This window comes from Lithobates pipiens, unplaced genomic scaffold, assembly GCF_037356315.1.
Source record: "Lithobates pipiens isolate NorthernLeopardFrog02 unplaced genomic scaffold, aLitPip1_a1.2 Scaffold_16, whole genome shotgun sequence".
NCBI classification, from domain to species: Eukaryota; Metazoa; Chordata; class Amphibia; order Anura; family Ranidae; genus Lithobates; species Lithobates pipiens.
Window position 1 is genome coordinate 480,789,380 of NW_027507748.1, and position 17,594 is coordinate 480,806,973.

General features: G+C 41.0%; 1 protein-coding gene across 3 annotated transcripts in view; it reads left to right on the plus strand.

The window, feature by feature from the left end:
* Positions 1 to 17,594, plus strand: part of UGGT2 (UDP-glucose glycoprotein glucosyltransferase 2) — a 672,069-nt gene that overhangs the window by 587,190 nt on the left and 67,285 nt on the right. For all 3 annotated transcript variants that reach the window (XM_077483028.1, XM_077483030.1, XM_077483029.1), the window contains exons 33-34: positions 10,067 to 10,151; positions 14,309 to 14,491. In XM_077483028.1, the coding sequence (XP_077339154.1) occupies positions 10,067 to 10,151; positions 14,309 to 14,491 (268 nt within the window). The remainder of the gene's footprint in view (positions 1 to 10,066; positions 10,152 to 14,308; positions 14,492 to 17,594) is intronic.

Here is a 17,594-nt window from a genome sequence, read left to right on the forward strand (position 1 = left end):
CAGGTACTCGGGTACTATGATGGCCTGGTGACAGGTACTTTGGTACTTTGATGGCCTGGTGACGGGTACTCGGGTACTCTGATGGCCTGGTGATGGGTACTCGGGTACTCTGATGGCCTGGTGACGGGTACTCGGGTACTCTGGGCTACAGATAGGTACTTGGGTACTCTGATGGGCTGGTGATTGGTATTCGGGTACTATGAAGGGCGGTGACAGGTACTCGGGTACTCAGATGAACTGTGATAGGTACTCTGATGGACTGTGACAGGTACTCGGGTACTCTGATGGACTGTGACAGGTACTCGGATACTCTGATGGACTGTGACAGGTAATCGGGTACTCTGATGGACTGTGACAGGTACTCGGATACTCTGATGGACTGTGACAGGTAATCGGGTACTCTGATGGACTGTGACAGGTACTCGGGTACTCTGATGGACTGACAGGTACTCGGGTACTCTGATGGACTGTGACAGGTACTTTGATGGGTGGTGACAGGTCCTCTTTATTGGGGGGGGGGCAATCAGTGTGATTTGTGTACACTATAGGCGGTAACGAGATGTTACCGCAATCTCCTTCTCACACACCACCTGTGATCGCCCGTGACTTCATCACGGCAGATCACGTGGTAAACAGCCATGCCCAATAGCTGTTCACCCCCCTCGGTGGCAAGCAGTGTCTCCGTGACACGCTGTCACAAAAGGAACAGTGATGCACGTGCACGGTTGCGCGCATTCCCTGTTTAAACGGGAGGCCGTCATATGCCCTCCCAGAACGAGAGCTATGCCGCCTGGCCATCATATGACGGCTGGTGGGCGGCAAACGGTTAAAGCTCATTTGACCTTTCAATTTAAATCAGCTTACAATTCCGATGCACGAGGTGCCGCGATTTTGTTGTCGGAACATACAACAGTGTGTACAGGGCATTACAGTTCATATTAGATAGCAGCTACATCCTGAGAAGAAAAGCTTGTCCCCCTGCTAGTACCCTCGTGCTCTGTGTGGAAGCAGTAGTTTCTCTGCAGAGGTTAAACATGCCGCCTTGCTGAAAAAGCGGTAGCACTCTTCAATCAGCAAAACTCATGCTCCTTGCATATTGAAGACCTTCAGCTCAGGGGGCATGTCAGGCCACTAATGTCACAAAAAGAACAAAGGCCCTTCTCTGCAGCCTGGTGGTAGTGAACAGGCTTTTTTACTCAAGGAAATAAATATTTAATATGGTAAACTGATTTGCAAAGAAATATGGGTTTTCTAAAAAGAGCACAGCATGGCAGTTTGCTTTATGCCCCAATTTGTCTAATGATAATATCCAGCTCAGATGTCTGATAAGGGATAGGTCACTGCTTTAATGTGCAATTTCATTTCTGTTAAAAGCTGGCTTCTTTCAGCACCATATGACTGTTTTGTTTTGTATACGGTAAATTCATCTAAAGATGTGGCAATTCCAGCACAGTCCCACCATACTTCCAACACAAGACAGGGCAAAATGTCTCTGGTGTAGTTAGTTCACACCACTGCATTGCGGTGATGTGCGCTGAGAAAAAACAAGTACTGCATGCAGTACTTTTTTTCTAGTACAACATGGGTCATCACACAGTGGCTGATAGAACTTTATAAAATGTCACTGTGTGTGCAAAAATAATTTGTGTGTGAGATGCAGGAATGGGCAATTGTTTTTCAATAATAAGTTAATTTAAAACAAAATAAACATTGCGATGTGGCAATACTGGCACATAAACACTGCAACTGCACCACGCACCAGCTTCTGCATTGCAGTGCAGTGGCTGGTGTGAATGAGACAGAAAGAAATTAGCTTTGATCTGCATATATGAAGTCACTTAAAGCAATCTGACAAGTAAAAAAAAAAAAAAAAATGTAAGAAACATTTCCTATTTAATCCCCTAAAAAATCCTTAGTTTTCCATAATTAGCCCTAAATAACTTGTTTTCCCCCTTATATTCCTTCTTTTGTTTTTCTTTTTGTCTAACCATTATTGTTTGCATTTCTTCATTTTTATTTGTTTTGTTCCTTAATTTTATTTATTTTTGTGTCACATTAGAAAAGACAAAAATTGGGGGAAAACAATCCTTTAATTTCAAATAAGGATACAATGCCTTGTTCCAGAATTTGTGTCATTTCAAACAGGAAAAATGGTAGAATTATATATTTACTTATCTGCAGTAACACTTTTTTTTTTTCATTCATCAAAGTAGATAAAACATAATGACAAAGTTATTGTAGAATATAAAGATCCATAGCAGAAATGTAAAAATTGCTCTGGTCCATGGGGGGGGGGGGCGAGATGGGCGGGGGGCTTGTAAATTTGTTAGAGCTGAAGTAATTAATATGAACAGATTAAAATTGAACTGATTAAATGAAAAGAAAAATATTTTTACAGATGTGTTTTAAATAAGAAAATATTTAAACACTTATATTTTACTCTTAAGGGCTTGTTCACACCACAATTTCTGGGTTCTACATTCACTTTTACTTGATTTTTGCGGCGTTCTCATTGTGTTCTAGTGTGTGTTTGTTTTTTTTGTTTTTTTTTCTTGCATGTGATTGGGTATTCGTTCTAAAGTGATGCTTCATGACATTTACTAAAGTCTGAAATAACTGCACTTGCAGAGTACAGTATATTTGCCTTTAGTAAATCTACCCCATTTTTTAATGAGAACTCCCAGTTTATACTGATGAAGACCTCACTGATACAGTTTTAGAAACATGGAGTCCCCACACCTTCACCCCAAAATAAAGCTTCTTTGGGTGCTAATTCCAGTTATAAATTTGGCCATTTTCCAATCTCATCTTCCTTAACCACTACAGCCCCGGACCAATAAACACCTTAGGGACCAGAGGTCTTTTTCCAATTTCGCACTGCGCTGCTTTAACTGGTAATTGCGCGGTCATGCAATATTGCACCCAAACGAAATTTGCGTCCTTTTCTTCCCACAAATAGAGCTTTCTTTTGATGGTATTTGATTGCCTCTGCGATTTTATTTTTTTGCGATATAAATGGAAAAAGAGCGAAAATTTTGAAAAAAAAAGATATTTTCTTCTTTTTGTTATAAAAAAAATCGAATAAACTAAATTTTAGTCATACATTGAGGGCAAAATTTATTCAGCCACATGTCTTTAGTAAAAAAACTGTCAATAAGCGTATATTTTTTGGTTTGCGCAAAAGTTATAGCGTCTACAAACTAGAGTACATTTTCTGGAATTTACACAGCTTTTAATTTATGACTGCCTATCTCATTTCTTGAGGTGCTAAAATGGCAGGGCAGTACAAACCCCCCCCAAATGACCCCATTTTGGAAAGTAGACACCCCAAGGAAATTGCTGATGGGTATGTTGAGCCCATTGAATATTTATTTTTTTTGTCCTAAGGGATTGAATAATGACAAAAAAAAATAAAAATTTACAAAAAGTTGTCACTAAATGATATATTGCTCACACATGCCATGGTTATATGTGGAATTGCACCCCAAAATATATTCCGCTACTTCTCCCGAGTATGGGGATACCACTTGTGTGGGGCTTTTTGGGAGTCTAGTTGCGCACGGCACCCCGAAAGCCAATCACCACCTTCAGGATTTCTAAGGGTGCAAATTTTTGATTTCACTCCTCACTACCTATCAGTTTCGAAGGCCATAAAATGCCAAAATAGCACAAAACCCCCCAAAATGACCCCATTTTGGAAAGAAGACACCCCAAGCTATTTACTGAGAGGCATGTTGAGTCCATGGAATATTTTATATTTTGCCACAAGTTGCGGGAATATTACAAACTTTTTTTTTTTTTGCACAAAGTTGTCACTAAATGATATATTGCTCACACATGCTATGGGCAGAAGTCAAATTACACCCCAAAATAAATTCTGCTGCTTCTCCCGAGTACGGGGATACCACATGTGGGGGACTTTTTGGGAGCCTAGCCACGTACGGGACCCCGAAAACCAAGCACTGCCTTCCGGATTTAAATATAAAATGCTACCAAAAAAACTGTTAGCGATCGCAGGGATCAGGCCTGACTCTGCGATCGCTGCAGTTATGTGTTTAGTGTTTTGTAAGTGACAGTGATCGATCGATACTGCACTTGGGTGGGCTGGGCAGAGGGGCAAAACGCAGGTGCTAGCAGGAATCTGGGCTGATCCCGCTAACAATGCGTTTTTTTGGAACCCTGAACTGCTGGGGACGCTAGTATAGATCTGATCAGATCAGATATTGATCTGTTCAGATTCTATACCACTACGGGAGGTGTATGCTTTGCGCGTGGGTGTTAGCGGTACTGGCACTAACCTAGCGCTGCCTGGGGCGACGCAGACCCTGACCCTAAAACCTAATTGATATCACCCGCCGGGTGATCAGGGGGTTAAACCTTTATTGGGTAATAAATGGTGGGTGCCCTGATGCTATAAAAAGCAAACTAACTAGAGTCACCCGTAACACTTATACGGTGATCAGTGGTGAAAGGGTTAACTAGGGGCAATCAGGGGGTTCACATTTTTATTAGGTAGTATATGGGGGTCCCTGGCGCTATATAAAAACCTGACGGGGAACCTAAATAACTAACTGGCTAACCAGCGTCACCAGTGACACTTATACTGTGATCGCTGGTGAAAGGGTTAACTAGGGGCAATCAGGGGGTTAAAACCATTATTGGGTAGTATATCGGGGTACCTAGCGCTATAAAAACCTGGCTGTGAACCTAAAAAAATAACTAGCTACCTAGCGACAGTAGCGACACTGATGCAGCGATCAGAAAAATGATCGCTTAGTGACACTGGCAAAAGGGGGTGAAAGGGTTAACTAGGGGCAATCAGGATGTTAAAACCATTATTGGGTAGTATATCGGGGTACCTAGCGCTATAAAAACCTGGCGGTGAACCTAAAGAAATAACTAGCTACCTAACGACAGTAGCGACACTGATGCAGCGATCAGAAAAATGATCGCTTAGTGACACTGGCAAAAGGGGGTGAAAGGGTTAACTAGGGGCAATCAGGATGTTAAAACCATTATTGGGTAGTATATCGGGGTACCTAGCGCTATAAAAACCTGGCGGTGAACCTAAAAAAATAACTAGCTACCTAGCGACAGTAGCGACACTGATGCAGCGATCAGAAAAATGATCGCTTAGTGACACTGGCAAAAGGGGGTGAAAGGGTTAACTAGGGGCAATCAGGATGTTAAAACCATTATTGGGTAGTATATCGGGGTACCTAGCGCTATAAAAACCTGGCGGTGAACCTAAAGAAATAACTAGCTACCTAACGACAGTAGCGACACTGATGCAGCGATCAGAAAAATGATCGCTTAGTGACACTGGCAAAAGGGGGTGAAAGGGTTAACTAGGGGCAATCAGGATGTTAAAACCATTATTGGGTAGTATATCGGGGTACCTAGCGATATAAAAACCTGGCGGTGAACCTAAAAAAATAACTAGCTACCTAGCGACACTGATGCAGCGATCAGAAAAATTATCGCTTAGTGACACTGGCAAAAGGGGGTGAAAGGGTTAACTCTAGGGGCAATCAGGGGGTTAAATCTTTATTGGGGGGTGATAGGGGGCTACCCTGGACCTAACACTAACTGCCCTGACAGTTTTTACTTTTACAACTGACACTGAATGCATTGATCAGTAAAGAAATGATCAATGCAATCAGTGACACTGTGACTGGGGGGGGGGGGGGGGGCGATTGGGGCGGGGGGGGGGGGGGTTGTGTACCTATGCGTCAGTGTAGTGTTTTGGTGCACTTACTTTTAGTCTTCTCCTCGTAGTCCGGTCGAAAAGACCGCCCCGAGGAGAATGACATCACTTCTTCCTTCCTGTGTAAACAATACACAGTGGGAGGAAGTTCGTCATTGGCCAGGAGCGATCGAGAGGGGGTGGCCAGAAACCAACGGCCATCCCCTCATCACGGATCGCTCCTGGAGGGAAACGGACCGCCGTATCCAGCGGGAGGGGGTCCGATCCACCCGCTGGAAGGCAGGCACGTACATGTACGTGCTTGTGCCTGCCTGTGCCATTGTAATGACGTACATTGGCAATACAGCGGTCCTTAAGTGGTTAAGGCTGGATTCACACCTATGCATTTTTAGTGCCTTTTGCCTTTTGCATTTTGGAGATTTGCACTACAGAACGTCTTCCATAGAGGTGGTGCAAATCCAAAAAGCACTAAAAATGCATAGGTGCAAATCCAAAAAGCACTAAAAATGCATAGGTGTGAATCCAGCCTTATATGCTAATTTAGGCAACAATGTAAAACTGACTGTAAAAGATTGTGTGGAGCAACGTACACATTTATGGTCAACCCCAGGTAAATGTTATGCTTTTGGTCATAGACCCCTTTCACACCACACCACCCATTGCGTTGGCGGTAAAACGCTGCTATTTTTAGCGGTGTTTTACCGCCGGGTTTGCAACGCATTTCGGACACTAGCGGGGAGCTTTTACCCCCGCTAGCGGCCTAGAAAGGTTTAAAACCGCCGGCAATACACCGCAATGGCGGCGTTTTGCCGGCGGTATTACATCGCTGCTCCATTGATTTCAATGGGGAGCAGCGGTGGAGGAGTGGTAAACACACCGCTCCAAAGAAGCTGCTGGCAGGACTTTTCCTGACGTCCTGCCAGCGCACCGCTGTAGTGTGAAAGCCCTCGGGCTTTCACACTATACACAATGGTGCAGCTTCTTTAGGGCAGATTGCAGGCGCTATTTCTAACGCTATAGCGCCTGCAAAACGCCCTGATGTGAAAGGGGTCTTAGGGAATTTAGGCACAATTTAGAGAATTAAACGGACATGAAAGTAAAGAATTCTTATAGAAACCTCTTTTTAATGTATAGTCATAAACAATGGGGAGTCTTCACCAACATTCACCTTTAGCACAATATTTGTATTCTGTATTGGTTCTAGGTGCAGTTGCTATATTCTCCAGCAAAGCTGAATAAAATGTAAAAAAAAGATGATATCCAAGCCAAAAATTACTTTGATCCTTCACATAGAATTACAAGTTTGAATCAGTGCTGCGATAAGGCTGTAGGAAGGTTATTAGCAGTTTAAGCGTTGAACACTTTTTTTTTTTTTTTTTACATAAAGTACTGCCATATAGTGCCCAGGTCACTTACCAGTGTGATATAAAAGAGCAATTTTCTGCTAAGATTAAGCCAATGGCAAACATGTCCAGTGCAAGCTTGATCTGGCTTTGTTGTCCTCTCATTTTCAATAAAATGCAGCTCTCACTGTTGCTTTGAGTTATAAACATTATTTATTATCTACCATGTTTAGGTAGGGAAATGAGCATATATGCTTGAGTGCCTTGTGTTTCAAGGTCACCCAGCCTTTTGTGGTTTAAAATGATGAATTCCTAAGCTGAGCTTGTGTTGTAAAATGACAATATTATTGGGCATGCCAGAATACATCATGCAGACATTTAATCAAAAGATGATTAAGTTATATTTCAATCTTTTCTCCTTCAGATAGTTGTAGTTAAATTTTACCTCGTTACGTGCCCAATATTTTCAAGTGAGCAGGCATAAATATTGATGCTATGAAATCTTTGACAGTGATAAAATCCTGCTGCATCACCTAGTATTGTAGGATTTTTAGAGACATTCATATTTGTTCTCTAATCTTGTTTGGGCCATAATCATCTGCTATAAAAGAGCAGAAGCTGATGTTTGTGAACCCTTAAGGACAGAACATATCTAAACTGTAGGAAAAATTGTTACACAGTTGCTATTCCTTTTTACCAGTTTTTCTGACCTCTGTCCATCAGTGTTACAGTGCCTATTTGCCCGTGGCTTTTCCTTCTTGTAAAACTACAGAGCTGTCCTTTCTCAGCCAGCAGGATTTACCAGGACCAGTAGCTGCCATTACAGATTTCAAGGTGAAATCAAGTGTCAGAGTTATATTTGCAGTGACCAAATGGGCATCATAGAGAAAGCAGAATGGCGGCGTGTGCCAGGTGCTGGAGCGCACTCTGTTTCAACACCCGGCACTGAAAGAGAGACTATACTGTGGGCAGAATTATCTCAGATCACAGTATAAGTAAACTTCTGTCTTGAAAAGAGAGAGAAAGCAGCCCAGGATAGGGGGTCATTTCACTGCCAATGACCATCAATGCGGGATGGGGGGGTTAACATTCACTGATCTCATTGAGCGCAAACTATCCCAAAAGTGTCTCAAATTGATGTCAAAAGCATTTGCCCATCACATGCCCATCATAATGAGCAGTAGAAATTTGTGTGAAGTCTGCGCTATACTTGACATTTGCAAGAAAAGTTGAGGTTTACATACAAGTTCAGCTGCCTATATCTCTGGATCTTTAAGTTGTTTAGAAATGGTTTTCATTTAAGGTAACATCTGCTTATGAATTTGTTCATTGTATGCATAGTTGGTATTGTCCAGTTTTTTGACAGGTTTATTCTAATATTCAGGAGATCAGAATATTGCAAGTTTTATAAAAGGAAATCATGATGTAATCCGATCATCTTTCAGGATGATCTTTATAAATTGTTGTGAAAATTAATTTATAGGCTTGTGTTTCGTAACGAATCGAAATTCGGCCGAATTTTGCATCTTTCGGACATTCGGATGCATCCGAATGTCCGAATAAAAAAGTAACAAATTACAACGAATACGAACGAAATATAACAAATGAATTCGACATGATTCGAAATTATTTCAACCACATTCGAAATTATTTCAACATGATTCGACATTATTTCAACCGCATTCGAAATGATTTCAACATGATTCGACATTATTTCAACCGCATTCGAAAATATTTTGTGACCCGAATTTAGGGCCATGTATCTTAGGGTCACTTGGTGCTAGAGACTTCAAATTTGGATATGTTGTAGTGCTATTATTATTGTGTCTGTGTACCAAATTTGGGGTTTCTAGCTATAAGTGACCCCGAGATATGTGGCCCCAAAATCGGGTCGAAAAATGTTATTAGTTATTGTTAATGACATTTTGCGACCCGATTTTGGGGCCACATATCTCGGGGTCAACAAAACAAACAAAGATGTCACCGCTCCAAGTCAAAACCACTGACAGGCTGCTAGCTCTCCAAATGGGGTTCCAGGTGCTATATATATTTATATACACACATTTATACACGCCTATATACATATATACATTTTTCTTTTTATTTTCACACTTTGTTATTTTCACCTCTATATGTATACATATATATAATTTTTTACAGATTTATACTTTTCATCTAATCACGTTTCAACACACAGACATGTTCACCTTTTTTTCCCCTTTTTTCCTTTCCCAGTTATTTTCACCAACCAACAACTGGGTGTGGAATGCATGTGTGGAGAATCTATGATGATAGCCTTATCAGCTGTCATGGTTTTACCTCTGATTTCACTGTGGTGTGCTTATACATGAACAGTATATATTTGTTTGTTATTCAGAACATAAGCTAGCTATGAGTAAGCGCTGTTTGTAGCGTGAAACGCGTTAGCTATTTTATTCAAAAATCCTTTTTTGTTCCCTTTTTGCTGTGACGTTTTGTTCAATGAAGTTTTGCACTTGCATTTTGAAGAAATAAAGGCATCTAATTTTTACACAATCCGGAGTGCGGCTATCCAGAGTTTCGTTCTGTTTCTACATATCTCGGGGTCACTTATAGCTAGAAACCCCAAATTTGGTATGCAAACACAATAGTACTAGCACTACGACATATCCAAATTTGGAGTTTCTAGCACCAAGTGACCCTGAGATACATGGCCCTAAAATATTTTTGAATGTGGTTGAAATAATGTCGAATCATGTTGAAATCATTTCGAATGCGGTTGAAATAATGTCGAATCATGTTGAAATCCTTTCGAATCCGGTAGAAATATTTTCGAATTTGGTTGAAATATTTTCGAATGTGGCCGATTTTTCGAATTCGGTAGAAAACTAAACGAAATCCGAAAACGAATTTAAGGAAGTTAACGAATATAACTAAACGAAATTAATGAATTAACGAATTAAAACAAAACGAAACTAAACAAATTTTTTCTTTTGCACATGTCTATTAATTTAGTCTGTTTTTAAATTCTTTCTAGAATAATGATGCTTTCAGTTCTTCGACATACAAAAACTCCTACAAAGTTCTGGTTTTTGAAAAACTACCTTTCCCCGCGGTTTACGGTAAGAATTTTTTATTATTATGAATGTATGGTTGATATATTATTGTAATAATTCCTGACATGACTCATACCTTCATGGTAATTATTTTGCTTCCAATAAATATGAATCATGTGTTTTCCAACCTGCCTTTAAGGCCCCATTCACATTTTTCATAGCCTTTTGTTTTTTAGCTATTCATGTGTGTTGCCATGTGTCATGCATAGGGCTGCCCTATGTGCTTTTGTTGTGGCAAAGACGCTCGGGGACCAAATTTTCTCCCTGAGCTAGGGGCTCATTTTGTCTCGCAACAGTCATGTCAAAAATACACCGCGTCTGGAGTGCCATTAAGAATGAATGACACACAAACACACGCCACTCCTCTTGCCACAATTAAAGCGCGATTTGGAATCGTGGGCAGAATTGTGATGATTCTGCCCACAATTCCAAATTACAAAGTGTGAACGAGGCATTCTCTGTTGAGAGATTTGTTCTTTGGTATATTTAGTTTTTTCCCATAAAAAGATAGTGTCGCTGTAACATTTCTGTAAAAATCAAAACATGACAGTATAAACAACATATTGTAAAAAATAAGATATGATAACTTTCACAGAAACCAAGAACTGCAAATAAACAGTTCTGTTCTTGAAATAGTTGTCAGCAAATATGAATACATCCTTAGTAGATTGCTACTGGATAGTGCCCAGTGCTATGTATATTTTACCAGTAGTGTTTCTAAGATCTGCTTTTACTTTTTTTTTTAACAAAAGCAAGTTTATTGCGATCAAATCATTTACAAGTCAGTTTACAGCAAAGTGTACAAAAATACATGAGATTAGTACACTAAGAGACATGTATCTTTATAGGTACTGCATTGTCAACATCTACTACTTTCAACAGGGTCCGTAGTTATTGTTGGTATTCCTTACTAGGCTAACTGCCTCGCTCGAACCAGTGAGTTTTAAATGATTATAATGTAAGGCTTTTCCCCAGTGGAAAGGGAAGGAAAAGAAAATCTTTTTTTACTTCACATGTCAAAACCACTTGCTCCATTAAAGTGTTTCTAAATGCATTCTTAGATTCTTTACCTTAATGTAAAACGAAACGCATGCATTCAGCCCCACCACCCCCCCGCCCATAAATTTACCTGAAACTGATTTTGGTTCAGTGCTGTGCATGAGAGCAGTGGCACTCTCTCCTCTCTCCCTCCTTATAGGCTCAGAGACAGCAGCGGGAGCCATAGGCCTCCATCACTGTAGGGAGTCTCCAAGAGGGCAGGACAGGGTCCCGCTGTGAGGACCATAAGGCTCGGTGGCCCAGTGATGATATTGTACACTAATTTACCACTGTGCTCCGCTTTATTAGAACAGGAAGTTGCATCCCCAAACCCAAAAAGTTGGGAGCGTGAAATTGTCCAAAACGTCTTGCTATGCTGACGCCTTAAGAGTTCCCTTCACTGGAACTAAGGGACCAAGCCCAGCCCCTGAATAACAACCCCACACCATAATCCCCCCTCCACCAAATGATTTCATCGTGTGCACAAAGCAAGGTTAAGCAATATTGAAACCTACGGCCTAAGACTGGGATGCCATTAAAGTTCAGGTGCGTGTAAAGGCAGGGGTCCCAATACTTTTGGTAATATAGTGTGTGTATATGTATGTATGTGTGTGTGTTTGTGTATATATATATGTGTGTGTGTATATATATAATTATTATTATTATTCAGGATTTATATAGCGCCAGCAATTTATGCAGCACTTTACAATATAAAAAGGGCACAATACAGTTACAATACAATAAAATACAAGAGGATTAAGAGGGCCCTGCTCAGAAGAGCTTACAATCTAATAGAGTGGGGCAGGTGGTACAAAAGGTTATAACTGTGGGGAATGAGCTGATGGAAGTGGTAGGAGATTAGATTGAGATGTGATAGGCTTCCCTGAATAGATGAGTTTTCAGGGATCGCCTGAAGGTAGCAAGAGTAGGGGATATCCAGAACCAGTGGAGGTAGCGAGTTCCAGAGGATTGGAGAGGCTCTGGAGAAATCCTGGAGACGAGCATGGGAGGAGGAGACGAGAGAGCTTGAGAGTAGGAGGTCTTGAGAAGAATGGAGGGGACCATTTGGGTGATATTTGGAGACAAGATTGGTGATGTAGCTCGGGGCAGAGTTGTGAATACATACATGCATATATATATATATATATATATATATATATATATATATATATATATATATATATATATATATATATACACACACACACACATTTATTTATTTATTTATTGTTCATATTTAGACTCAGGTCTTAGCCACAGTCTTTCCCTCACTCGTCTCCATACCACACAAGACAACAGATGTGATCGCCTCCACAGCTGCCGATTGCTCCAGTAAGCAGTGGAGGGCACCGGAGCCACCAATAAGTGATTAGCTGGTGCCATGACAACTATATTCCTCTTCAAATTAGTGACGTAAAACAACGGGGGACGGCCTGTAAGTGGTTATTGCAGCTTACCACAGCTGTGTTAGTTTTCATTTGCTATCTTTCCTTTATGTTTACCTGGTGATCCAGCCAGTAGGTCTGTTGTTTTTCAAAAGAACAAGTTTTCCAAAAGAATGCATCCATCACAGAGATGAGACAAACCATTTATCACTTGCAGGGGTGCTTACATTAATGAACTTTTAAGTAAAAACTGTATCCCCAAAAACGTTTCGCTTCAACTGCTTATAAAGTATTAACTGCAGTTTGGCTTCAATGTTTTAGTGCATTTAAATCTGCTAGTACATCTAACGTTCTGCTCCCCTCAGACTGACAATGCTGCTGTCCAAATGTGCCCCCTGTGCTCATTCATGCAGTGTGGGGTGCTTTAATACAGGAGGTATGTTACTGCCCAAATTGCCAGGTGACAAAGCCTAAAAAAGAATACTATTGCAGCCACCATATCTAAGGATTGGTAAGCTGCTATATTACATTACATTTTTGGTTTTGGGTTTAATGCTGCTTTAAGCCAAGTCCATATATCCAGTGACCCACCACAAAAGAATGCTGAAAGTTCTACTGTCAATGCTACTACTGTCATACTGAAAAATGCTCTGCTCAAGTCCTTACTTGTGGGTGCGGGCAAATTTCAATGTTCATATAGGCTGTTCCCATATGTTTGTCTGATAAAAAGACCAACCACCACAGATATTTTCCATGTATTAATTAAGCAGGATGTAGCAAGTAATCCATACTAAAGCTGAATACGCAGAAGGTATAAGTGATATGTGGCTTTCTCAGACCTCATGCACACTGAACGTTTTTACAGCTGCTATTTTTGGCTTCAGACGTTTTTTTTCTGCAGCCAGTAAACTCCCCAGCATTTTATCCTATGTATCCATGCACAGGTTTTTATCAGCATTTTTTGCCTGGGGAATTTTCTGGCTGGAAAAAAACCCAGAACTAGTGGGTTTGAAGAGGAGTTTTTCATCTGTAAAAACGCTCTAACTCTGAAAAAAAGCTATAAAAAAGTGACTATTCATTTATGAGCGTTTTTGTGGGAAACGTTAAAAAACGCTAATGCAAAAACGTGGCAAAACTTGAGTTTTTAACACGCCATTCTACAGCTAAAAGCTACTGGCGTTTTTTATAACGTCCGGTGTCCGGAGGCCTTATAGATAATTGTGGGTATTATACTGACCCAGTATCATATACACCCCTTTCACACCAGAGCGTTTTGCAGGCGCTATAGTGTTGGAAATAGCGCCTGCAATCCGCCCTAAAGAAGCTGCACCATTGTGTGTAGTGTGAAAGCCCCGAGGGCTTTCACACTACAGCGGTGCGCTGGCAGGACGTCAGAAAAAAAGTCCTGCCAGCAGCTTCTTTGGAGCGGTGAAGGAGCGGTGTGTTTACCACTCCTCCACCGCTGCTCCCCATTGAAATCAATGGGGCAGCGCTGTAATGCCACTGGCAAAACGCAGCTATTGATTGTTTTAACCCTTTCGCGGCTGTTAGCGGGGGGTAAAAGCGCCCCGCTAGCGGCCGAAATGTGCCGCAAAATGCCGCTAAAAATAGAGGCGTTTTACCGCCGACGCAAAGGGCGGTGTGGTGTGAAAGGGGTCTTATAGTTACAATTTGAAACTGTATATTTTGTTTGACACAACTGCTTTAATATAGAACTTTATTTTATATCTCTGTCCCTAGGAAATCATCCCCCACATGGCAGAAGAGTATGGCTTCCAGTATGAATTTGTTCAGTACAAATGGCCAAGATGGTTACACCAGCAGACTGAGAAACAACGGATTATTTGGGGTTACAAAATCCTCTTCCTAGATGTTCTCTTTCCTCTTGCCACCGACAAAATCATCTTTGTTGATGCTGACCAGGTAAGGTGCTCCTGCATGCAAAATTAAGCATGGCTTCTTAGCAGAATTAGGTGACAACTAACCGGCTTTGGCCACAGAGTAGTTTAGTGTGAAAACTGATTTTATTCTCAACTCAAATTTGAAGCTTAGTTGCAAACAGACTTAGATTGTGAATCCATCTCAGGTAATTATGTGAACATTCTTTCAGTCCCGCAGGGATTTTAGAAGCTCATTACCTTCTCTATCAGTTCTATACAGAATATCCATGCAAAGGGCTTTCATTTCTGCATTTTCTATTCCACCTCTTTGTTCTTATAAGTTCAGGATGTTCAGTGTTTAAATGATCTGTGTCTTGCCTGTAGCTCCTAAGGAAAGAAATCTGAGCTTGCGTTTAATGAGAAAATCACAAGAACCAATGCTTCGCAGACCCTTACAAATCCAAGCTAGACCCTGGAGTCGAAACATGTTTAATCCGAATATTGACAGTTTGAATCCAAGCTCCTCATTAAATTGTGTGTTATTTGGAACTGTTACCTTAACCACTTCTGCCCTGGTTTTCTACATCAATTCAGTGTACTATCAGTCTAGATATTTTAAGCAGAAATTCATATTTGCAACCTTAACAGGGGTACCATATTCAGGTATTCATAATAGGAGCAAGCAGCATTACCTTCACTGAAATGACTAATCGTTTCTTTTCTGGGACCTCAGGTGGCTGGGTTGATGTGCTTTAGAATGTCATTTTTGACACTGGAAGGATACTGTAGGCTGAATCATCCACTAGTTACTAATAGTCTCCTACCTGCCATCTGCTGCATTGTTTAGCAGCAGGTAACACGGATGATACAGAGTTCAGTGCTGTCCTTAAGACGCAATATGTCAAAGCTGCCAGATTGGCCTTGTACAGTATCTTCTTTGTGGACATGATGACTGTATTGTATTTGTTTTATATAGTGTGTTTGTGTAGTTTTATACTTGGGATGAGGTGATAAACAGGTACAGCTTTGACACGTATCTTTGCTGTTTGCATGTGCCCTGTTAGCACTCTTGCTCAGACTTTGTAGATGACCTGTACGTTCTACTATATACTGTATATATTGTTGGATTCTTTTTATTTGCAAGGGATGCTATAGAGCTGTGTTTGCAAAACACAGCTTGTTCCCTTACAAAATGTCATACTCCAGTCAATCAGTATTTGAAACATCAGTAAAGGATCTACATCTTGTTTGAACAGTAGGTCAATCTGGTATGTTGCTCGCCACACCTGTTTGGCCTTTAAAATGGGTCAAATAAAAAAAAATATATAAAGGTGTATGATATAGAAAAAGATGTCATACATGGAGTACTATCATTACACACATTAACCACAATCACTTATTAGAATACAATCATTTTCAAGATATTGGTCACTGAAAGTGATTATAAAGTCTTTGTTATAAAAAAAAAAAAAAACATATTATACTTACCTCCTCTGTGCAGTTGGCTTTGCACAGAGCAGCCTGGATACTCCTCTTCTTGGGTCCCTCTTTGCTGCTCCTGGCCCCTCCCTCTTGTCGAGTGCCCCCACAATCATCAGCTTCCTTTGGGCGCACTGGAGCCGAGTCACAGCTCCATGTGTCCATTCAGACACGGAGCCCTGCCCTTCCCCTGATTGGCCGATTGACAGGCGTGGGAGCCGATGGCCCCACTCCTGTGTCTTAGCCAATCAGGAGGAGTGTCCTGGATGGCTTTGACATTCATGGACATCGCTGAAGAGAGATGGGGCTTAGGTAAGTAATTGGGGGAGTGCTGGGGTGGCTGTTACACACAGAAGGTTTTTTATCGTAATGCATAGCTTGCATTAAGATAAAAAAAAAACTTCTGCATCTACTTCTTTAATACTGCCTAATTTATTCAACTCTGAAGAGAGACCATTGAGTTGAGAACCATTTATCCAAAAGGACCAAATACTGAAAATAAATTTACAGTTACATATACATTATGTTCTTAAGCTACTTTCTAGAAGAAATTTAAAATTCTTACAAACCTAAAGAACTTCACGACAAAGAAGAACTTCACGACTGTCTCTCTATGGCCTCCTTTTGTTCAGTCTGTTCTTACCTTTTATCCTCAGTGAACATACTCACCTGCTCAGCAAATCCAGCATTGTCCTGAGGCAATCCACCAGTCAGCTACCACATGCTAGGTCTTGCTCTGCAATCTACTTTACTTTCATCATCAGGAGCTGGCTGTCTTTCTCGTTCTTGCAGCCAAATCCCTGATGATGTGTGCCAGCACTGTAGAGAAGCTGAAGCTTCCTGGGATATGTAGCTTGGATATCCCAGGAGGCTCCAAGAGCAGTTTACGTTATTCTCCCCTACTACCGCAATGGGTTTTTTTAATTTATTTTTTAATGGAAGTCCTCTTTAAATACAGTTTTGTATTTATATTTCCTGTGATGTGCAGCCTGCTTAGCCAGTTTTATAAACAAGTCATCTCTGTGTCCTGCGAGGAGAGCGAGAACAGCACCAGCACTGGAGTGAACTAGGGAGAGATTTTTTTTAACCATTAGGATATTAGAATATAATTAGGATAAAAAATAATCTGCCTTTAGAACCACTTGAATCAGTCTTTGAAATTGACCTTGGGCCAGACATCCCTATTCTTTAGGGGACTCTAATTAGGATGAGACACTTTTTGACAAAATTTTCATCCAAGCTTAAAGATACTATTGCTACCCCTATTGATACTATACATTACTACTTTGCATTAGAGCAGCCTGTGTCTGTTACCCCCAAGGTCTCCAGTAAAAGTGGGCAGTTCTTGTTGTAGACCCTACCATTTCTCGTCTTATCAAGACCCCCACGGACTCCAGTGAGGATAATCGGGTGTTTATGAACCCAGTAGCCAAGAAGTTAGACACTCTCTTTAAATACTTTTTTTTCTCTTAGCAAGCCCTGTCATGCAACCTGCAATTGCTTCTATGGCAGTCTGCCAGATCATTGCTGTCAGAACTAAATGCATAGCCCAAGATCTTAGTTTAACTCTAATGGGTTCCTCAGTCCGCAGTCAGACTTTATACCTATGGCCTTAGTTCATCCATCAGAGGATGCAGGCTTGTGTCTAGTAGGACCTCTACCCCTGA